This window comes from Cyclopterus lumpus, chromosome 11 (assembly GCF_009769545.1).
Source record: "Cyclopterus lumpus isolate fCycLum1 chromosome 11, fCycLum1.pri, whole genome shotgun sequence".
In the NCBI taxonomy this organism is placed as follows: domain Eukaryota; kingdom Metazoa; phylum Chordata; class Actinopteri; order Perciformes; family Cyclopteridae; genus Cyclopterus; species Cyclopterus lumpus.
In genome coordinates this window covers 22,361,377-22,384,089 of record NC_046976.1, presented here as the reverse complement: position 1 = coordinate 22,384,089, position 22,713 = coordinate 22,361,377, and the positions used below count along the sequence as shown (strand labels likewise).

The 22,713-nt window shown below is 47.3% G+C and overlaps 2 protein-coding genes across 2 annotated transcripts in view; one reads left to right on the top strand and one right to left on the bottom strand.

Annotated features, from left to right (window-relative positions):
• Positions 1 to 14,002, top strand: part of LOC117739304 (zinc finger protein 420-like) — a 17,141-nt gene extending 3,139 nt beyond the window's left edge. Inside the window, exons 2-6 of the mRNA XM_034545630.1 lie at positions 9,386 to 9,442; positions 9,547 to 9,850; positions 9,932 to 10,214; positions 10,318 to 10,341; positions 11,775 to 14,002. Coding sequence (XP_034401521.1) covers positions 9,386 to 9,442; positions 9,547 to 9,850; positions 9,932 to 10,214; positions 10,318 to 10,341; positions 11,775 to 13,552 — 2,446 coding nt within the window. The 3' untranslated portion in view covers positions 13,553 to 14,002. The remainder of the gene's footprint in view (positions 1 to 9,385; positions 9,443 to 9,546; positions 9,851 to 9,931; positions 10,215 to 10,317; positions 10,342 to 11,774) is intronic.
• A 954-nt stretch (positions 14,003 to 14,956) lies between these two features.
• On the bottom strand, positions 14,957 to 22,703 carry LOC117739310 (zinc finger protein 2 homolog). The gene is made up of 4 exons (XM_034545636.1): positions 22,432 to 22,703; positions 21,594 to 21,764; positions 18,087 to 18,520; positions 14,957 to 17,579 (listed from the first exon to the last, which is right to left on the bottom strand). The coding sequence occupies exons 2-4, from the start codon at positions 21,724 to 21,726 to the stop codon at positions 16,110 to 16,112; spliced, it is 2,037 nt and encodes a 678-aa protein (XP_034401527.1). The 5' UTR covers positions 21,727 to 21,764; positions 22,432 to 22,703; the 3' UTR covers positions 14,957 to 16,109.
• Between the last annotated feature and the right edge of the window lie 10 nt (positions 22,704 to 22,713).

The following is a 22,713-nucleotide window of genomic DNA, read 5'->3' as shown; positions in this document are numbered from 1 at the left end:
CGGAGCCAGTCACATCCGGTGTTTTTACCGTGCTTTGCGAGAAGCGGTCTTTTGAATTGGAACAGTTCTTGGACCTCATGACGTTTCACGAGAACTCATATTGAGAAACGGACAAAAATGAAACTGCTGAAGAATGTCTGTCATTGCTAATGCACTTACAGGCATTTCAGAGGTGCTGCAGTACCGCGGTCCGCCTGAACGCACACTGGGGCGCTGTTTTACATGAACACAAAGCAACTACTGACACTGTTTGCATGTTTAACACACTCACACACTCTCACTCTCCAGGACATCTCTGACTCTCACTGGTCAAAGAGATTATTGTTTTCATTTGTAAAATACAGGAATTAACATGTAAGAAAGAACCGAATCACACTATTTAAATACCTGATTTAGGATTCTTTGTTTTTCACTAAAAAAGGATGATCCCATCATAGTGCAAATTGATTGCTGCATGTTTTAAGAGTTTAAATGTAATCGTTTATTTTGGTTTAAATCTACTCATGACGACCTGAATACCATTTTTAAAATATGCTTAAAACAAATCGTTTAGAAATGCATATTATTGTCAATGGAATAAGGAAAATTAAAAGTGTTCTTTCTATTATATCCTAAAAACAATGTGTGTCCTTCTGACCCGTGAGGTAGATGCCAATTCATTTGGCATACCGGTTCAATTTCTTGTACAATATTCCCTTATTTTTTTTTACCATTTTATTTTTATTCAACAATAAGTACATCAATACAAGTCAACAACAACATCGACAGCCAGAAATAAAAATGAAAAACCTGCTGTCATATCAAGTCTGTGTCAACTGCCATCGAGTCCACTTCCTGTCCACCGTGATCAGTCTTTCCATAATGTGTGTTTCCCCCACTGTGTCCACCCAATGGGTCTGAGTGGGTTTATCATCCGTCCCACATTTCCTTGTAATGGCCGTTTTACCTGCAACCATGAGTATGTTGAATAGGTACAAGTCCCCATCATGTACATCATTCTCTGTGTGCATACACAGATACATCAGTTTATGATTCATTTGAAATGTGTATCCCAGAATATCTTGTGTCTATGGACCGTTCCCCAAAACCCTATTATTTTGTGACAATTCCAGAATATATGTGCATTGTTGGCTTCAGATGACCCACAATTTCTCCAACATGACTTTCTTGTTTCAGAATAATTGTTTGATATTTTAGGTGTGATAAAGAACCGTATTAGATTTTTCCAGGAAAACTCTCTCCAGGCTCGCGAACAGGTTGTTGTCTTATGTTTTTCCCGCATGTTATCCCATTCATCTTCAGATATTTCCATATCAAATTCTCTTTCCCATTTTTCTTTTATATACCCTGTTTTTGTCATTCATCAAAGCCTTATATAGTGTAGTTATAGTCCTGACCCGGTTCCCTTTATATGCATCAATCATTACTTGTACCACCTTGTTCACTTCTAGAGAGCTCCTGTTCAATCCGTTTCCCATAATAATCCCGTACCTGTAAATATTTGTAACATTCCCGTCAATCCAGGTCATATTTTGTTTCTCCTTATCCTCCTTTTTCCCCCAGTGTGCACCATGCCGTAATGCCCTTCTCCCCCACCGCGCCCAGCTGGTTTAAAACTGCTATCAAAAGACGCCCATTTCAATAAATGTGCGTTCTTCTCCGCCTTATTTGTCTAAGTAATTTGAACCATAATTCCAAGGTACATTTTGTGATCGAATCCATTTGATTTCTAACCTTCTTAAATGTTTCCTTATCTCCTATTATACTCTATCGGACACATTCCAAATGATTTTTCCATTTCTTTCCATTTTGCTTCATAGTCCAGTTTGCACATATCTCAGCTGGGCCGTAGTATTCTTTCAGGTTCCCTTCTCCCTCTTTAGCTGGAGAGTTCTGAATCTCACTCTTGGCCTCTTCCCCCCCCCCAAATGAATCTGGATATCATCCTGTCCCATGCTATGAATTGTGTTTGAGGTATCTGTATTAATAATGCTTGAAACAAATACAAAAGTCTGGGTAATACATTCATTCTTATTAATTCAATCCTTGAGCTAAAATCCAATGTTAGGGTGGTCCATCTATGTATATCTTTTAATAATTCTCGGTTAATCCTATCATAATTTACCCTATATAGTCCTGATCAATTCCTAGTAACTTCTACCCCTAAATAGTTAATTTTCTTTAGATTCCAATTTAAATTGTATTTTTCCCTGATCTCCTTTGGTGGTGTATAATTGATAGTGAGCACTTGGGTTTTAGTTATATTTATCTTATATCCTGATAGCTGTCCATATGCGTTCAAGAGGTCTAACAACTCAGGCAACGATTCACGAGGCCGTTCAAGGAATGCAATGACGTCATCTGCAAAGAGGCCGACCTTATGTTCCACTCCGTGTCACCCCTTGTATTCGCCTATTGTCGCGTATGGCTTGGGCCAGTGGTTCAATAAAGTCTGCGAACAGCATCCCTGTCTGGTTGATCTCTGGAGCTCGAATTTGTTAGATAGGCTTCCATTTATTTTGATTCTAGCTGTAGGCCGTTGATATAAAGTCTGAATAATCTGTATTGATTTATCGTTGAATCCAAACTTCTCTAAAGGAAAGTCCAATTTACCAAACGCGTCAAACGCCTTTTCGGCATCTACACTGACCAGAATGTCTGTTTTCTGTTTGTCTGCCTGATGATGTGCAGAGTCCTCCTGATGTCATCCTGCGTCTGGCCCGCTCACAAGTCCTGTTTGGTCCTCGTCAATCAAATCCCGTGTAAAGTCGTGTAGTCGTCTAGCAATAATAGATGTATAAACCTTGTAGTCCACATTTAGTAATGATATTGGTCGATTATTTCCGCATAATTCCCTATCTTTCCCCGGTTTAGGTATGACCGTTATTATTGCTTCTGTCCATGTTGGTGGCAATTTGCCTTTTTGTAAATAAATGAAACTAACAGCAGAGTCAGTTCCTCTTTGAATGTTTTATACCATTCCGCCGGATATCCATCACTCCCCGGAGATTTCCCATTTTTCAATCTGTGTATTGCCCCACTACCTCGTCTATTATATCCCTTGTTAGGGTCTCATTCTGTGTCCGTCCTATCTTTGGTAGGTCTAGTGTGTTTAAAAAGGAATTCATCTCTTTGTGCAGACTCTGGCTGTGTATATAACTCCTCATAATATCTCTGGAATGTTTTTTCTATATCCTCCGGCTCTGTTATCAATTGGTTCGTAAGGGGGTCCCTAATTTTATGGATTTGACTAGTTGCGAGTTGCTTACGGGTCCGTCTTGACAATAATTTAGTGGCTCTCGGGCCTATCTCATAATAACTCTGCTTACAGAACAGAATCTTCCGCTCCATCTCCTCTGTTAGATGTTTTTCTATCTCTAGTTTTATGTGTTTCATTTTCTTTTGTGTGTCCAGGCCCGCCGAGTCCTGGCAGTCTCTTTCCAATTCTCAGTTTTTCTGTATTTTTCGTATACGTTTCTAATTTAATTTTTTTTTTTGCGTAGGTTGATTCTGAGATTAATCTGCCTCTCATAACTGCCTTCAAGGAGTCCCAAACCATCGTTGGCTCCACCATCCCATTGTCATGCTCCGTAACGTAGTTCTGTATTTTCCTTTGTTCATTATTCAGTAGACCCACATTCAATCTCCAATGAGTTCTTCTTCTTCGGTTACTGATGCCCATGTCAAGGCACAAAGAGTTATGACACATCTGCACCCCCTATGTGGCAATCTTTCACCCTGTGAACATTTCCTGGTAATCTATTCTAGAATGTACTTTATGCACCGCTGAATAGTGAAGGTACCTCCATATATCGACCAGTCCCATCTCCTCCAATAATGTATTTACGTATTTTGATTTTTGTATTTTTTGAGGCTCGTAGTGTCCATGTTATAATTTAAAACTACATTCAAATCCCCCCCACAAATTAGGATCCCTTCTGTTTCGCTGCGATAACATCGAATAGCAATCTAAAAACATGTTCATCACCGTCTGGGGGCGCGTACACATTCACCAGAGTAACCTTCACATTGTCGAGCTTCCCTTTCACAATAATATATCTTCCCTCCCTATCCCTCATCTCTGGGTTAGCATCTGATTTGTTATCATAATCGTCACACCCCTTCTGGGACCTCCCTTAAAAGAACTACTGTACAGACTTCTATAACCGTATCTCTTTAACTTGTCATGTTCTACTTTGTTAAGGTGAGTCTCCTGCAGATATATAATTTGGTCTCCGTCCTTCTTTAATTTCATCATAACTTTGTCTCTCTTTTGGGGTATTCAGTCCATTAACGTTAAGTGACACCAGTCTAACAGTCTAGTCCTAAGTCAATAACCCTATTAAGCGACCTGAATAACAGTAGGTTGAATACACAAGGAACATTTACCATTGCATAACGTGCAATAAAACATAACATGAAATTATAATAAGCAATAAAACCAAATACAACCTTCTTCCAAAAGGGGGGAAGTCGTCTCCCCCAAGTCCCGTTGGTAGGTTGAGGGGGAATCCTTCCTCAGAAAGGGCCCCTCGCTAGACCTGAACTCCAACCCATTCTGTAGGGCTCCTCTCAGTCTACATATGTCCAACTCTGTGGTTTCAGTCTCTCTCACTCGGCTTCAGTTACCTTGTATTTAGCAGAGGTCCGTTGACATGCCTCATAGTCCATCCAGCTGGGTTCCGTGTCCCTTAAAACATCCTTCAGGACAGCGTCAGACCCATCTCCCTCTTTGAAAGCCCTTCAGCTCCTCCCTTCAGCTCCTCCCTTCAGCTCCTCCCTTCAGCTCCTCCCTTCAGCTCCTCCCTTCAGCTCCTCCCTTCAGCTCCTCCCTTCAGCTCCTCCCTTCAGCTCCTCCCTTCAGCTCCTCCCTTTAGCTCCTCCCTTCAGCTCCTCCCTTCAGCTCCTCCCTTCAGCTCCTCCCTTCAGCTCCTCCCTTCAGCTTCTCCCTTCAGCTCCTCCCTTCAGCTCCTCCCTTCAGCTCCTCCCTTCAGCTCCTCCCTTCAGTTCCTCCCTTTAGCTCCTCCCTTCAGCTCCTCCCTTCAGCTCCTCCCTTCAGCTCCTCCCTTCAGCTTCTCCCTTCAGCTCCTCCCTTCAGCTCCTCCCTTCAGCTCCTCCCTTCAGCTCCTCCCTTCAGCTTCTCCCTTCAGCTTCTCCCTTCAGCTCCTCCCTTCAGTTTCTCCCTCCGTCTCTCCTCCACGTCTCTCCTCCACGTCTCTCCTCCGTGTCTCTCCTCCGTGTCTCTCCTCCACGTCTCCTCCACGTCTCTCCTCCATGTCTCCTCCACGTCTGTCCTCCACGTCTCCTCCACGTCTCTCCTCCACGTCTGTCCTCCATGTCTCCTCCACTTCTCTCCTCCACGTCTCTCCTCCACGTCTCTTCTCCATCTCTCCTCCACGTCTCTCCTCCACGTCTGTCCTCCATGTCTCCTCCGTGTCTCTCCTCCACGTCTCTCCTCCGTGTCTCTCCTCCGTGTCTCTCCTCCGTGTCTCTCCTCCGTGTCTCTCCTCCATGTCTCTCCTCCATGTCTCTCCTCCACGTCTCTCCTCCACGTCTCTCCTCCACGTCTCTCCTCCGCGTCTCTCCTCCATGTCTCCTCCACGTCTCTCCTCCATGTCTCTCCTCCGTGTCTCTCCTCCACGTCTCTCCTCCACGTCTCCTCCACGTCTCTCCTCCACGTCTCTCCTCCACGTCTCTCCTCCGCGTCTCTCCTCCATGTCTCCTCCACGTCTCTCCTCCATGTCTCCTCCATGTCTCTCCTCCACGTCTCTCCTCCACGTCTCTCCTCCATGTCTCCTCCATGTCTCTCCTCCACGTCTCTCCTCCACGTCTCTCCTCCACGTCTCTCCTCCGCGTCTCTCCTCCATGTCTCCTCCGCGTCTCTCCTCCATGTCTCCTCCATGTCTCTCCTCCACGTCTCTCCTCCACGTCTCTCCTCCACGTCTTTCCTCCACGTCTCTCCTCCACGTCTCTTCTCCATCTCTCCTCCACGTCTCTCCTCCACGTCTGTCCTCCATGTCTCCTCCACGTCTCTCCTCCACGTCTCTTCTCCATCTCTCCTCCACGTCTCTCCTCCACGTCTGTCCTCCATGTCTCCTCCACGTCTCTCCTCCACGTCTCTTCTCCATCTCTCCTCCACGTCTCTCCTCCACGTCTCTCCTCCGTGTCTCTCCTCCACGTCTCTCCTCCACGTCTCTCCTCCACGTCTCTTCTCCATCTCTCCTCCACGTCTCTCCTCCACGTCTCTCCTCCACGTCTCCTCCATGTCTCTCCTCCATGTCTCTCCTCCATGTCTCTCCTCCACGTCTCTCCTCCACGTCTCTCCTCCATGTCTCCTCCACGTCTCTCCTCCACGTCTCTCCTCCATGTCTCTGTCTCTCCTCCACGTCTCCTCCGTGTCTCTCCTCCATGTGTCTCCTCCACGTCTCCTCCACGTCTCCTCCACGTCTCTCCTCCACGTCTCCTCCACGTCTCCTCCATGTCTCTCCTCCACGTCTCTCCTCCATGTCTCCTCCACGTCTCTGTCTCTCCTCCATGTGTCTCCTCCACGTCTCTGTCTCTCCTCCACGTCTCTCCTCCACGTCTCCTCCATGTCTCTGTCTCTCCTCCACGTCTCTCCTCCACGTCTCCTCCACGTCTCCTCCACGTCTCTCCTCCACGTCTCTCCTCCATGTGTCTCCTCCACGTCTCTCCTCCACGTCTCTCCTCCACGTCTCTCCTCCACGTCTCTCCTCCACGTCTCTCCTCCACGTCTCTCCTCCATGTCTCTGTCTCTCCTCCATGTCTCTGTCTCTCCTCCACGTCTCTCCTCCACGTCTCTCCTCCGTGTCTCTCCTCCATGTCTCTGTCTCTCCTCCACGTCTCTCCTCCACGTCTCTCCTCCACGTCTCTCCTCCACGTCTCTGTCTCTCCTCCACGTCTCTCCTCCACGTCTCTCCTCCATGTCTCTCCTCCACGTCTCTGTCTCTCCTCCATGTCTCTCCTCCACGTCTCTGTCTCTCCTCCACGTCTCTCCTCCGTGTCTCTCCTCCATGTCTCTGTCTCTCCTCCATGTCTCTCCTCCACGTCTCTCCTCCGTGTCTCTCCTCCATGTCTCTGTCTCTCCTCCATGTCTCTCCTCCACGTCTCTCCTCCATGTGTCTCCTCCACGTCTCTCCTCCACGTCTCCTCCACGTCTCCTCCACGTCTCCTCCACGTCTCCTCCACGTCTCTCCTCCACGTCTCTCCTCCACGTCTCTCCTCCACGTCTCTCCTCCACGTCTCTCCTCCACGTCTCTCCTCCACGTCTCTCCTCCACGTCTCTCCTCCACGTCTCTCCTCCATGTCTCTCCTCCGCGTCTCTCCTCCACGTCTCTCCTCCACGTCTGTCCTCCATGTCTCTCCTCCATGTCTCTCCTCCACGTCTCTCCTCCACGTCTCTCCTCCACGTCTCTCCTCCACGTCTCTTCTCCATCTCTCCTCCACGTCTCTCCTCCACGTCTGTCCTCCGTCTCTCCTCCACGTCTCTTCTCCATCTCTCCTCCACGTCTCTCCTCCACGTCTGTCCTCCGTCTCTCCTCCGTGTCTCTCCTCCACGTCTCTGTCTCTCCTCCACGTCTCTCCTCCATGTCTCTCCTCCACGTCTCTGTCTCTCCTCCACGTCTCTCCTCCACGTCTCCTCCACGTCTCTCCTCCACGTCTCTCCTCCACGTCTCTCCTCCATGTCTCTGTCTCTCCTCCACGTCTCTCCTCCACGTCTCTCCTCCATGTCTCCTCCATGTCTCTCCTCCACGTCCTCTGAGCTGTCGTAGGTCTTGGCTCCGCTTGGCCAGTGAATTCACATCTTCGTCAGCGCGGTCTGGAAGCGTATCTTTTCTTCATGGTATGTCTTTCTCTTCTGAACCACTTCAGTTGCATAATCATGGTCGAAAAACATCCTCTTCTCTCCCACATGAATCTTCCTCTTCCATGCATGGCTAAGCACCATTTCCTTGGTCTCGAAATGTAGGAAGTTAACTACAATTGATCTGGGGGTGCGTTCGGAGGTGGCTTCTGCGCCAGGGCCCCGTGTGCTCTCTGTATCTGGAGTGGGGTGTCTAGGCAATTCGAGTTCGGTGGTTAGGAAGCGCTCCAGGTACTTGCCTGTCGAATTCTCCTCCGTGCCCTCCGTATATTCTTCCTCCTGGACCTCCCTCGAGGTCCGTCATGTTCTCCTTCATCCTTTGGGTCAGGGCCGTCATAGTTAGCATCTCACTCTTTGCTCCTGTCTGCCATTCCTCCAGTTCAGCTCTGTGTGTTTGAGCTTCCTCCATGTTGTCATGCTGTGTTTTAATGTCTGCATCCCTTCGAATTTACTTTCAGTTTCTCTCCGGATCCTGTCCAACTCTTCCTTGACCTCTCTCCTCACATCACTTATCCCTTGTTTGACTTCTTTAACCTCCTATGCTATGGGTGTTAGCAAGTCAATCAGCTGATTTAAGCTAGCTGGATCTGCTCCTGCCACGTTCCTTTGATTCCATTTTCTTCCTTTTCTATCACCTCTGACTTGGTTTTATTTGTATATCCGACCTCTTTATTTATTCCCTTCTATATTATATTGGATTTATTTATTTAAATCATGATTTTTTTAGGGTTTATTGTTGCCGAGTTGAGAGCACTCAAAACTACGTGACTGCTCACTCCGCCATCTTGTCCGCCCTCCCAATATTCCCTTCTTATAAACTAAGTGAACGGCATGCTGGGGAACAATCCAGCGGCTAGCTAGCAGCATAGCAGAGAGCCGAGAAGAACTGTTTTTGGTGACGCGTCCGTCACCATTCTGATGATCCAGTAGGGGTTCTGGTAACGTTCAGGTCCTACTCCCTGACCTTTACTAGAGGTCAATGCCCAACGTTAACCAATCTTCTCTTGCCAAGAAGAGCAGTGGAATTCATAATAACTCTGCACCGCGGCACCAAACATGTTCGACATCATTTGGAGGACACGGTCCAGAGGGTTAGAAGGCATAAAATACTTCTAATATTACTACTGCAATCCAAACATCCATCAACAAATTACAAAACATCCAGAACTCAGCTGCCCGTCTGCTCTGCCAGTCCACCAGAGACCAGATCCCCCCCCCCCCCCCCCCCCCCCCAGTCCACCAGAGACCAGATCCCCCCCCCCCAGTCCACCAGAGACCAGATCCCTCTGACATGTTCCATCACTCTGGTCTTGAAAACTCATTTAATCTGCTTTTAACTGTTTTTGTTTCTTATTGTGATGTCATCTTTTGTTTATATTGTTGTTGTTTTTACCGTTTTTGTAAAGCGCCTTTTTAAAAATAGTGCTATAGAAATATATCTCTTTTTTAAATCTCTTTAATCGTACTGAAACCTGCTCACCGTGACCCTCTGGTCCTGTACAGCTATGAAAAGGGTCCTCGGATGGGAGCGAGGCCTCCTGTGGTCCCAGCGTCGAGTCGGTGAGAACAGAGTCTCTCTCCACCTGTAGAACCTTTTCTGATTCTTTTTTGTCCCGAAGTCACAAACTTCATTTATTTGCACATCTCGCCGTGTCGTCCTTAAGTCCGGGAGCCGCTCTGGACGCGAGACCCAAGATGGCCGACGAGACATCTCACGGCGTTTCGGAGAAGCTCGGAGCTGAAGCGATGCAGCTTCCTGCAGAGCTTCACAAAGTCCTGACCGAGGAGGACATCGTTGGTTCTCGTGCGTCCGTCGTCTACGAGGAGAGCCTCCGTCAGCTGGCCACGCTGCTCCACCTGCCAGTGAAGCGGTGTCGCTACCGGATGTCCACCGGACTGATGTGCTTCGGCCTCCCCCCCTTCGAGTGTCTCATCCAACAGAGGTGTACCGCCTTTGTTGTTGAATGGGTAACTCTCCCCACTCAATCAGCAGAGTCCCTCCGACTGGTTTCTCTTTGCTCTGAGCCAATAATGTCTCTTCCTGTTCAGGTTTGTCCCCGTGGTCACGTTGTCTGGAGTTGGACCTCACAGCCGACCTTCAAGTTCGGGATGCTGGCCGGCGACTTCATGCTCGGGACGAACATCCTGTTGAGCGGGAACAACTACAGTAAAGTGGCCCTCCTGTTCCGCTTCATGAACATGGGGGTCCTCAGTCCAGCCACCTTCTCCAAGATCCAGGACACCTACTGTGTGGACACCATCCGGGAGTTCTGGATGGAGAGGAGGTCTCGGGGCGTTCAGTGGCTGCAGGGCAAAGATGTGGTGGTCGTAGGTGAGTTTGAACACCTGTAGTCACGTGGTCACCTTCATGAAATTCAACAGTTGATGGACAATGTAATTGTTTTTTGTTCTAATTATGATTGATCTGTGTTTAGGAGGCGGAAGGAGCGACTCGGCAGGTAAAACTGAGGCCACAAAACATTGCATGTAATATTGGTACAATTCTGAGGTACGTTACTTCCATTGTGTGCTACTTCATACTTCTACATCTCTGGGGGAAAATATTGTACTTTTTTCTTTCCTACATTTATTTAGAAACTTAAATGTACCTCAGATAATTAATCCATTATCTGGGGCCGGGTCTGAAGAGGGTGTTACAGACATCACTCTTTCCAGCTTTTCCTGGGAATCGCAAGGCATTCCCAGACCAGCTGTATAATCTCTCCAGCCTGTTCTGAGTCTCACCCGGGGCCTCAAACCAGTAAGAAAACCTCCTAATAGAAAGGTGTTCAGGAGGCTCTGCTCAGATGTTGAACCCCCTCAGCTGGTCCCTTTCGACCTGAAAGATTAGCGGCTCTGCTCTGAGCTCTCTCAATCTCATTCCTTCAGCCACTACCCAAAGCTCATGACCAGAGATGAGTGTCTGAACGTAGATGGACTGGTGAATCAAGAGCTTTGTCTTTCGGTGCAGCTCCCTCTTCACCAAAACGGTCCGGTACAACTTCTTCATCACTGCTGACGTCGCTCACATTCACTCGTTCATCTCACTGGTGAACAAGACCCAGAGATACTTTCACCCCATCGCTTAGGGCCGTGATTCATTACCAACCCAGAGGGGGCAATCCACTGTTTTCCGGCCGAGAACCATGAGCTCAGACTTTGATGTCCTGACTCTCATCCCGACCCCAATGCTGCTTAAAGTCTCGTTCTGAAGGATCCAATGGAACCACATCATCTGCAAAGAGCACTCCCGTTTTGATTCATATAACGGATCGCCAGAACTTCCCACACCCGGGTTTTTGTTTTGGGAAACCGATCTGCAGGCCTTCTGGCCAACCGGTACCCGTCTACGGTTTCCAGAGATCTCTGGGCAAACCGAGCCCGAAAGGCCTCCTTCGGCTCGACGTCCTGGCAAATTGACTTAACGTCCGCTTTGAACGTGGTCCCCAGCCTCCCCTGGGATGCAAGACAGTTCCTTCAGGAGTCGGGAGTTGAAGACCTGTTTGACAGGGTCCTGAGCCAGGCGTTCCCGTTAACAGACTTCTGGCAGGTTTTTTGATGAGCAATCCGAGAGGATGAGCCTTTCTCCACAGTGGCATTGAGACCAGAGCAAGATGGTGTCTCCCAAGGCGCAACGGTTTTGCAGGTGGTGAAGTTTACCAAAGACACACATCTTGTAGTCTCTGGTCTTGAAAACAGGGCAAAGCAATTATTCACAAAGGGCAACTGAGATGTAGTCGAGTAGAAGTATTAAGTAGCGTAAAAAGTAAAGTACAAGTTCCTTGGAAGTTGTACTAGGGCAAATATACTTAGTGACTGTCTGCTAATATAATCCGAAAAGCATCTTTATTATAGAAGTGTTTGTTTATTTTAACAGCTGTCTGTGTTTCAGTTTTACATTCAGATGTACGAAAAGTGATCGTTGTTAAAGAAGAGCAGCAGGACTGGAGCTTCAGTCTGGACCAGGAGGACCCAGACCCCCCACACATTAAAGAGGACCAGGAGGACCCAGACCCCCCACACATTAAAGAGGACCAGGAGGACCCAGACCCCCCACACATTAAAGGGGACCAGGAGGACCCAGACCCCCCACACATTAAAGGGGACCAGGAGGACCCAGAGCCCCCACACATTAAAGAGGACCAGGAGGACCCAGAGCCCCCACACATTAAAGAGGACCAGGAGGACCTAGAGCCCCCACACATTAAAGGGGACCAGGAGGAACTCTGGACCAGTCAGGAGGGAGAGCAGCTTCAAGGTCTGGAGGAGGCTGGTATCAGGTTCTCATTCACTGCTGTGAAGAGTGAAGATGATGAAGAGGAAGCTCAGTCCTCTCATCTTCATCAAAGACTAACTGAACACATGGAAACAGAAGCTGATGGAGAGGACTGTGGAGGACCAGAACTAGACAGGAACCCAGATCCAGATAGACCTTTACAACTAGCCATTATTGACAAAGTTTCACAAAGTAACAAACAAGAAACTGATGATGATGATGATGATGGCGACTGGAAGGAGACCAGCAAACCTCAGTCAGGTTTAAACTCTCTGAACAATGATGACATTTCAGTCAGTAACTCAAGGTGTAGAGCTGGAGAGAAACCTTTTGGCTGCTCTGAGTGTGGGAAAAGATTTGGAACCAAGACGTATTTAAAGATTCATGTGAGAACTCATACTGGGGAGAAACCGTTCAGCTGCTTGTCGTGTGGTAAAGGATTCACGCGGAAGGTGTTGTTGCAGTTACACATTAAATCTCACACGGGAGAGAAACCATTCAACTGCTCAGTTTGTGGTAAAGGTTTCACACAAGCAGGAAGTCTGACACGCCACATGCCACTCCACACGGGGGAGAAAAGATTCAGCTGCAGTGTTTGTAAAAGAAGATTCACCTGGTACACCAGCCTCAAAACACACAGATGTGTCGGTCATCGGTCCTCACAGCTTCATCACACTGAGGAGAACCGAGAGGCAGAACCTCCAGCCAGCAGCTCAACTGAACACATGGAAACAGAAGCTGATGGAGAGGACTGTGGAGGACCAGAACCAGACAGGAACTCAGATCCTGAGAGACATCCAGAACCAGATGCTGTTGTCAAGACTGGAGACTCTTCAGAGACTGATGACAGTGATGATGAGTGGAAGAAGACCAGAGAATCTCAGTCAGGTTCAAACTCTCCGAATGAGTCTGTCAGCGACTCCAGATGTGGTACTTGTGAGAAACCATTTAGCTGCTCTCACTGTGGGAAAAGATTTGGCTTCAAGGCACATCTGAAGAGACACATGAGATCTCATACAGGAGAGAAACCATTCAGCTGCTTATTCTGTAAGAAATCGTTTGCACAAAGTGATAGTCTCCAGAAACACATGAGAATCCACACAGGAGAGAAACCATACAGCTGCTCACTGTGCGGTAAAGCTTTCAGTGAAAATGGAAATCTGAAAGTACACATGAGATCTCACACAGGAGAGAAACCCTTCAGCTGCTCAGTTTGTAATAAATCTTTCACAAAGAGTGATAGTTTACAGAAACACATGAGGATCCACACTGGAGAGAAACCATTCAGCTGTTCTGTGTGTGGGAAATCCTTCAGTGAAAGTGGAAATCTGAAGAGACACATGCGACTCCACACACAGAAACCTTCCAGCTTCAGTACTTGTGAAGGAAGATGAATATTCACTTGGTTTTATCAGCCCAGAAACGTTCAGTCTGTTCGTCGTCGGCTTAGATCCAACGAGATGTCTAGAACCTGGTCCTCATGACAAGTCTGCAGACTCTTCTGATGCCTGGAAGAAAACCAGAGATACTATCGACTTCCTGTTAGTGACACAACAGGAAGCAATGGACCAGAATGAGGTTTAAACCAGAAGTCCTGTTTGAAAAAACACATGAATCTGTATATTTACATTAAATGGAGAATCAGAAGAATTGAACATTAAAAACTATGACGTATAAAATATTTTTCTTTCAAAAGATATTTCATTTTAATGCATTTCCTACTGACGCTATTTAAAAATGGACATTTTAATTAAATGAGAAAAGTTTTTGTATTAGAACTCTGTTTCATGAATGACAGACAAACATTGTGATTGTTGTATTTTCATTAAAGGAATTACATTTTATTGGGGGGCAAAAGTTATTAATGAGCCTTTATAAGATATGAGGAGTGAAAGGAAATCATTTCCCTCCCTCCGTCTTCCCCTTAACATCTTCTGCCCCGCTGGTTCTCGCTCTGCTGTCCTGCTGTTATAACCATTTCTATTATTTATTGTTTTATTCATTCTAGTTTGTTGTATTAAACTTTATTTTTAAACGAAACCCACTAGTGCCAGAGCCTCTCGTGGCCTCTTCGGAGGGCCATGCTCACTACCAAACCGAACCCGGAGCCCAGACTCCCTACGAAGAAGGATCCTTTCACCAGCCTGTGTCCTTCAACTCGTCTGAAGGTTGAGGGTCTGAACGTCGTTGGACTGGTGAATCCAGAGCTTTGCCCTCTTCACCAAAGTCTTCATCACTGCTGACACTAACTTCCTGTTCCCCTCACTGGTAAACAAGACCCTCTTGGTGCAGTGACTCACTACTAACCAGAGAACCATGAACTCTCATCCCGACGACGTAAAGCTCTACAAACCGTCCCGGTGCTGCTGAAGGTTCTGAAGGAGCCAACAGAACCACAAACAGGAACAGGAAAACTCCAAGAGGCTGATTCCCACTGAAATGGCACAAGGTACTTTCATGACGGCTATTTTGGTTTGTGTTGAAGAATTTATTTATTGTTATTGTATTAAAAAAAAAGAGCTAATAGCTTGTAGCACCTAGCCAATCTCTCAGGACGGTTTACATCCCCTCATCCTTCTTATTTATAAAAGTCAATAACATAGCATAATGTTAGCTTGATGCTAGCATTAAGTTAGCTTTAAATCTATTCTATATTATAAAATGTTGACGTTCTATAATTGATTTGAACATTATGAGAAACACCTTCAGATGTCACTTGTATTCTAAAGTGTCCTATAAATGGAATGTATTATTATTTTAACACAAAGCAAGAAACTGTCTGCAATGAACAAACAACATAGGCTCAAGTTCTTTATTTTTATTATGCACAGAAATAAGACAGAAATAGTCGGTGGTGATAGAAACTCATTAAATATATATAACAAAGAAAATGGACTGGTTGTGTTGTCTCGTTAAGGTCAAGTTGGGACAACCGTCATCAACACCCTTAAAGAACGTGTTGCACAATGTCGGGGGACAAATGACCTATGACCTATAAGTATCCTAGGAATATGTGTTCATGTGGGCCTGAAGAACAATGATGTTCACGGGGCACTAATGATGACTGACATGTCCTGGGTCAACTACGGTAGAGTGACAGGAAGCGTTGTTCTTACAGCGCTCAGCTCCTTGAACACAGCTGTTCTTCTAGGTGAGCTTCTGTGACGGGTTAGAAGTAACTGGACAACAGCAGAACCTTCTGACCGTCCTGCTAGAGTCAGAACCTTCTGACCGTCCTGCTAGAGTCAGAACCTTCTGACCGTCCTGTCAGAACCTTCTGACCGTCCTGTCAGAACCTTCTGACCGTCCTGCTAGAGTCAGAACCTTCTGACCGTCCTGCTAGAGTCAGAACCTTCTGACCGTCCTGTCAGAACCTTCTGACCGTCCTGTCAGAACCTTCTGACCGTCCTGCTAGAGTCAGAACCTTCTGACCGTCCTGCTAGAGTCAGAACCTTCTGACCGTCCTGTCAGAACCTTCTGACCGTCCTGCTAGAGTCAGAACCTTCTGACCGTCCTGCTAGAGTCAGAACCTTCTGACCGTCCTGTCAGAACCTTCTGACCGTCCTGCTAGAGTCAGAACCTTCTGACCGTCCTGTCAGAACCTTCTGACCGTCCTGCTAGAGTCAGAACCGTCATGACTACTGTTTGTACTTGGGCTCATGTTTGATGACTTGTTGACTCGTTATAGTCTTTCTAGATCTCATCCTGTAATAAAGTATTCAAAGGCAAACGTGCTTACAGTACTTTTGATTTCTCACAAGGTAACGGAACCCTTCTAATCAATACATCAATACTGATTGGACATTAAAAAAAAGCTCTCGTAACCATTCAAGTGCTGAACCTCATAACAATGTTTCATGATTGATGGCATCACAAGCTTTTCATGAATCCAGACGGAAGTCCCTCTGTGTATTCATTGTAATGTCATCAAAGAGTTATGAAGTATCATAGTTATATAGTTATCTCCTCCTCCCTGGTCTCAGACGGATGGCCGACACACCGATGCTTTCGGAGCTGGTCGTTCCAGGTGAATCCTTGGCCACAAACACTGCAGGAGAATCTTTTCTGTCCGGTGTGGTTCATCGTGTGGTTCTTCAGTTGTGCTTTGGTTAGAAATCTTTTTTCACACACTGAGCAGCTGAACGGTTTCTCTCCAGTGTGGATTCCCATGTGAGTCTGTAAACTTCCTCTCTGTGTGAAAGATTTCTTACAAACGGAACAATTATATGGTTTCTCTCCTGTGTGACATCTCATGTGGACCTTCAGAGAAGACCGAACGTTAAAAGCTTTCCCGCACACTGAGCAGCTCAACGGTTTTTTCCCTGTGTGAGTTCTCGCATGTCTATTCAGATTTCCTTTGTGGCTAAATCTTTTCCCACACTCACAGCAACTAAATGGTTTCTCACTGGAAACGTCCTCATTGTTAAGAGAGTTTAAACCTGACTGAGGTTCTCTGGTCTCCTTCCAGTCATCACTGTAATCAGTTTCTAGTTCAGAAGAGTCTCCAGTCTCATCAGGGTCTGGTTCTGGATCTGAGTTCCTGTCTGGTTCTGGTCCTCCACAGTCCTCTCCATCAGCGTCTGTCTTCATGTGTTCAGTTAAACTGCTGGCTGAAGGTTCTGCCTCTCGGTTCTCTTCAGTCTGATGACCAACACATCTATGGTTTCTGAGTGTGTTATACCAGGTGAATCTTTGGTCACAATCTCTGCAGGTGTAGAGTTTCTTCTTTGTGTGGACTTCCATATGTTTAGTCAGATATCTCCTCCATGCAAACTCTTTACCACAAATTTGGCATCTGAACCGTGTTTGTCTCGAGTGGATCCTCATGTGTTGAACTAAAGACTCGCTGTCACTGCAGTCTGAGTTACACACTGAGCAGCGGAACGGTTTCTCCCCTAAGTGATGTGTCATGTGAGAATGGAAGCTTTCCTGCTTGTTAAATATTTGACCACACAGTGAGCAGCGGAATGGTTTCTCCTCTGTGGGAGGGCCCTTGTGTGTCAGCAGAGTGAGACGGTCTTCAGATCTTTCCTGACACTCAGAGGAGCTGAACGGTTTCATGTCAGTGTTAAGTCCTGTATCTCTGACAGAGACCTCCTCACCGTTCAGATGCTTTGGACCTGATGGAGGTGGATCCCCATCCACTCTGTCATCAGTCTTGGGTTCACTTTCAGTCGTGTCATCAGAGCAGCTGAATGGTTTCTTGCTATTAAGTCCATCATTTACAGAGACCTTTTTATTTCTCTGGTAAGTAAACCCTGACTGATGTTTCCTGGTCTCTTTCCAAAACTCAACGTCAACACTGTCGTCAGGTTCAGAATACGGTTCAGTCTCTTTATCTGGTTCTGCATGTCTAACTGGATCTGAGTTCCTGTCTGGTTCTGGTCCTCCACAGTCCTCTCCATCAGCTTCTGTTTCCATGTGTTCAGTTGAGCTGCTGGCTGGAGGTTCTGCCTCTCGGTTCTCCTCAGTGTGATGAAGCTGTGAGGACCGATGACCGACACATATATGTCTTTTGATCTGTGAACACCAGGCAAATCTTTTGTGACACATACTGCAGCTGAATCGTTTCTCTCCTGTGTGGACTGGCATGTGTTGTGTCAAGTGACCCTTTCGGGAAAATCTTTTACCACAAACTGTGCAACTAAATGGTTTCTCCCCTGTGTGGATTCTGATGTGTTCTTTCAGGGTTCCCTTGGTGCTGAATATTTTCCCACATTCAGAGCAGCTCAACAGTTTCTTACCATAATTAGATCTTGAATCTTTGTTTAAACCTGACTGAGGTTCTCTGGTCTCCTTCCAGTCATCACTGGTATCAGTCTCAGGTTCAGAAGAGTCTCCAGTCTCCTCATCAGGCTCTGTTTCTGGATCTGACTTCCTGTCTGGTTCTGGTCCTCCACAGTCCTCTCCATCAGCTTCTGTTTCCATGTGTTCAGTTAGTCTTTGATGAAGATGAGAGGACTGAGCTTCCTCTTCATCATCTTCACTCTTCACAGTAGTGAATGAGAACTTGATACCAGCCTCCTCCAGACCTTGAAGCTGCTCTCCATCCTGACTGGTCCAGAGTTCCTCCTGTTCCTCTTTAATGTGTGGGGGCTCTGGGTCCTCCTGGTCCTCTTTAATGTGTGGGGGTTCTGGGTCCTCCTGGTCCCCTTTAATGTGTTGGGGCTCTGGATCCTCCGGGTCCTCTTTAATGTGTGGGGGTTCTGGGTCCTCCTGGTCCCCTTTAATGTGTTGGGGCTCTGGATCCTCCGGGTCCTCTTTAATGTGTAGGGGTTCTGGGTCCTCCTGGTCCAGACTGGAGCTCCAGTCCGGCTGCACTTCTTCACCAATGATCACTCTTCGTACATCTGAAGGTAAAACTGAGACACAAACAGACAGATGTTAAAATAAACCCACAAACATCTTTTAGAGACACAAAGGAATGTTTTTGTGAGAAAATAAAGTATATTTACTCAAGCACTTCATGAAATGCAGCAGTGATGATGTTACATCAGGATGCAGTACTGCCAAGTGTTATACATCAGGACAAGGATACTCGTACAGAAGAGCGCATTGTCCTGGGTCCTGCCTCCTGGCCTTATTGGTCCGGACTTTTTCCCAATGCCTCCTGCTATGGCCCTGCTGATTGAGCGCATTGTGCCCAAGGATACTCGTACCGAAGAGAGTATTATGTTCAGGATAGGTTGACTTACGAGGAAATTAGCCCAGCAGTGGACCTTACCGATAAGTCGAGTGTGAAGGAGATGCTCATTCAAACTGAAACGTGGAGGAAAGAAGCTCTGGAGAAGAGAAGCCTACCTGGCAAGTATAAGTCCTGGGGATACCAAAATGGGGTGCTTCACAGACGGCTCTGGTCACTGATCGTTTATGACGTACCCATCTTCACTGTTGAGGGGCTGGAGATCAAGATGAACGTCTTCCTGAGCCAGAGCATTGAGGTCAGAACAGGTTTTAAGTGGCCAGCCAGCAGAGCATTGAGGGAAGCAGACAATGGCCTGCATCATGGCCACAGAGTTGGGTCAGTGAGGTGCTCCATCAGGTTGGAACAATGCTAACCAGAAGGACCGGTGTGGTATGGAGGGAGGTGAACAAGGCAGAGCAGGAAACCCGGCAGGTCAAGGCTGTAGCCATAAACAAGGAGAGCAGCTGGGTACTGACCCAGCAGGACATCTGGAGCATGGAAGGACATCAGATTTCTGTTGGGTTCCACTCCATCAAACACCCACAAGTGGAGGTTTGCAGTGTACAACTGCTGCATGCGCTGCAGGAGGCCACCCAACAGTGACCATGTCCTTTCCTAGTGTCAAGCATGGTCGATGACTGGGTTCTGACACAGTTGCCTGCTAGTGTGGAGAAGAAAATAAAAGAAGTTTCTAATGGCCCTCGTTTCTTCCACTTACTCAGTTCTGGAGTTGAGTAAAGCAGCGGAGGTGAGGAGCAAGTGGACACGGCTAAGGAGAGGGAGATGCGAGTAGACCTTAAGAAGCAGCTCAGATAGCTGCAGGAGCTTCGTATAGGGTTCACTCTGGAAAGCTCTTGGGCGGGAGATGCCTTGAGGGAGTGAAAGGAGGAGATTAGAAAACTTTATTAATCCCAGTGGGGAAATTCATTTTCCACCAAAAATTCACACAGACAACAATAGACACAGTCCACAGAGCACAACAGACAAGTAACACACTACAAGGAACAAACAAAACCAGAAGATACCCCATAAAACATGACCATCAGAGAGAGAGTAACTTGGTCCCAGATGCCAGAAGTGACTAACAAAGACGAGCTGGCGACTGAGGGACAACGTTGACTGCTCGGAAAGACTACTGAACATTGGGAAAGACCAGAGCTAGGGTGCGAAAGCTTGATGGGCTGAAACACATCCTTTGTGAGGAGGAACCCATCATCAATTGCTATGGGAAGATATAAGACACCCCCAGGGTTGGGTGATAGCAGGGTAGGGGGGTGATTCACCCTCAGGACAGACTGTGCTTATGACAACCCATGATGGACAATCAAAACAACTCGCTATGGAACAGTTGAGCCATGAATAACAGGTCTGTAGATCTTGGAAGTTAAGAGGGTTTCTGAAGACACACCAGACAAATATGAAGTGCTTGCAACCTACCAGTAATGATGAAGAGGGCACGTGATGAAGAGAGGGGCGTGGCCTGTCGCAGCATCAAAGAAGGAATGGAAGATATTTGATCCCAACGTGGATCAGATGTTGGAAGCCGTGATTGCAGGAGACGTTGGAAAGAACCTCATGGCAATGTATTCATCAGGGCTGAAAGTGTTGAAGAATAAGCGTATGTGACTGAGTTTTGTGCACATCCGGTAGAAGTTATTGGAACATTTTCCATAAAACTAGAGAACATGGCCTTGTTAATGTCAGCCAGAGCCAAGACATGATGTGACCGGCCAAGAGGTCAACCGGGCCACGACAGTGAGAGTCCGTTGTGGGAGGGTTGTCAGTTCCAAAGAGTGGGAGAGAGTAAGAGATGAAGAAGTGGTCAGAGACAGGAAGTGGAGTTACAGTGAGGTTAGATGTAGAGCAGTTTCTGGTGAATATATAGTCAAGGTGGTGTCCAGCTTTGTGAGTAGGAGGAGAAGGACTGAGAGAGAGAGCAAAGGAAGACAGTAAGAGTAGCAGGTCACATGACTTCTCTGTCTGGATGTTAAAGTCACCCAGAAGGATGAGCGGGGGGCCGTTTTCTGGGAAGTTTGATAGGAGGACATCTAGTTCTTCCAAGAAGTCTCCCAAGGAACCAGGAGGACGGTAGAGAACAACAATAGTTAGATGAACCGGATGAGTAACCGTCACTGCATGATATAAGGAGAAGGCCGAGGAGAGAGCAGCAGGGGTTGATGTGTTGTCTGGTGTGATCCAAGTCTCAGTGAGAGCCAGGAAGTCCAGCGATTGCTCGATAGCAAAGCCATCTCTCTCTCTCTCTGGCTCCACCCTAGGATCCATACAGGTGACGTCCATTGCCTGTGGATGAGCCACCAGCTGAGGGCAATTGGCTGATTGGAGCTGCTGGGGTTTAAGAAGGTTGGGAAGCCAGCCAGACGACCCCGTGGGCCCAGAGACGAATACAACCTTTGTGCTGTTGAATGTGGTCGACAGGGTAATGTCGTGTCGTTGTACATTCCATACTGTTGGAGATATTTCTGGAGTATCGTCGCCTCCTCACCTTGAGGAAGTAGCCCTTGTTTTACCTTTGATTAATAAATCACCATTTTTGTTCATCCCTTAGTTGCACTACACTTATTGTTGCTCCCCGCGTCCCCTAGACTTCAGTCGGGGAACGTAACAAGTACACAAGGAGAAGGAACACTACTATGATTATTTTAACTGCATATTATTATAGTGATTAAATAAATCGATATCATTTGAAGTAAAAATACTATTCATCTGAAGATGGACGTATGAGGACTCACCTGGCTGTGGGTCGACCACGAGGAGGGAGCCGACAGCGTAATCAGACAGGTGTGGTGGAGGTCTCGCCTCCCAGGGGGGTCTCCAGCAGACCACCGGTGGACCGGCTCCAACGTGGGCCTCCTCTGGCTCCATTCTCTTCTGGGCCTACTGGATCTGGCTGGAAGGAGCACCTGTAACGGAGGAGAAGTTACCTCCTGGACGTTGGTAAGTATTGTCTTGTAGTATTGATTCTTTTACTTGAATCAATTACATGAATGCTTCTTCTACCACAGCTGATAGGCACTAGCTGCTGTAGCTAGTGTTCGCTGCTAACAGCTGGAGCTAGCGTTCCCTGCTAACAGCTGGAGCTAGTGTTCACTGCTAACAGCTGGAGCTAGTGTTCCCTGCTAACAGCTGGAGCTAGCGTTCCCTGCTAACAACTGGAGCTAGCGTTCCCTGCTAACAACTGGAGCTAGCGTTCCCTGCTAACAACTGGAGCTAGCGTTCCCTGCTAACAACTGGAGCTATCGTTCCCTGCTAACAACTGGAGCTAGCGTTCCCTGCTAACAACTGGAGCTATCGTTCCCTGCTAACAGCTGGAGCTAGCGTTCCCTGCTAACAACTGGAGCTATCGTTCACTGCTAACAGCTGGAGCTAGTGTTCCCTGCTAACAACTGGAGCTAGCGTTCGCTGCTAACAACTGGAGCTAGTGTTCGCTGCTAACAACTGGAGCTAGCGTTCCCTGCTAACAGCTGGAGCTAGTGTTCGCTGCTAACAGCTGGAGCTAGCGTTCGCTGCTAACAGCTGGAGCTAGCGTTAGCTTAGCAGCACATTTCCAGCAGCAGGAAGAAAACCAACCTGCTTCTCTCCGCAGCTCCATGTCGGCCTTTAAAACAACATCCAGCACTTTGCTCCTTTTCATATCCGGATGTCTCCAAACGTCCAATCAGAGGTCCGCGAGCCGCCGTCTGGATTCATGTTGAGCATCCTGCAATGTGGACATGTTCTACAGATGGAGTCGAAGAAGACTAAAGAAAAGTACGCCGTGTTTGTGTCTTCATTTCCACTTAGCTGACCTGCTAAGTGTGCGACCCGGAAACACTCACACTACTTCCGCTACTTTGGCCTTCACAATAAAAG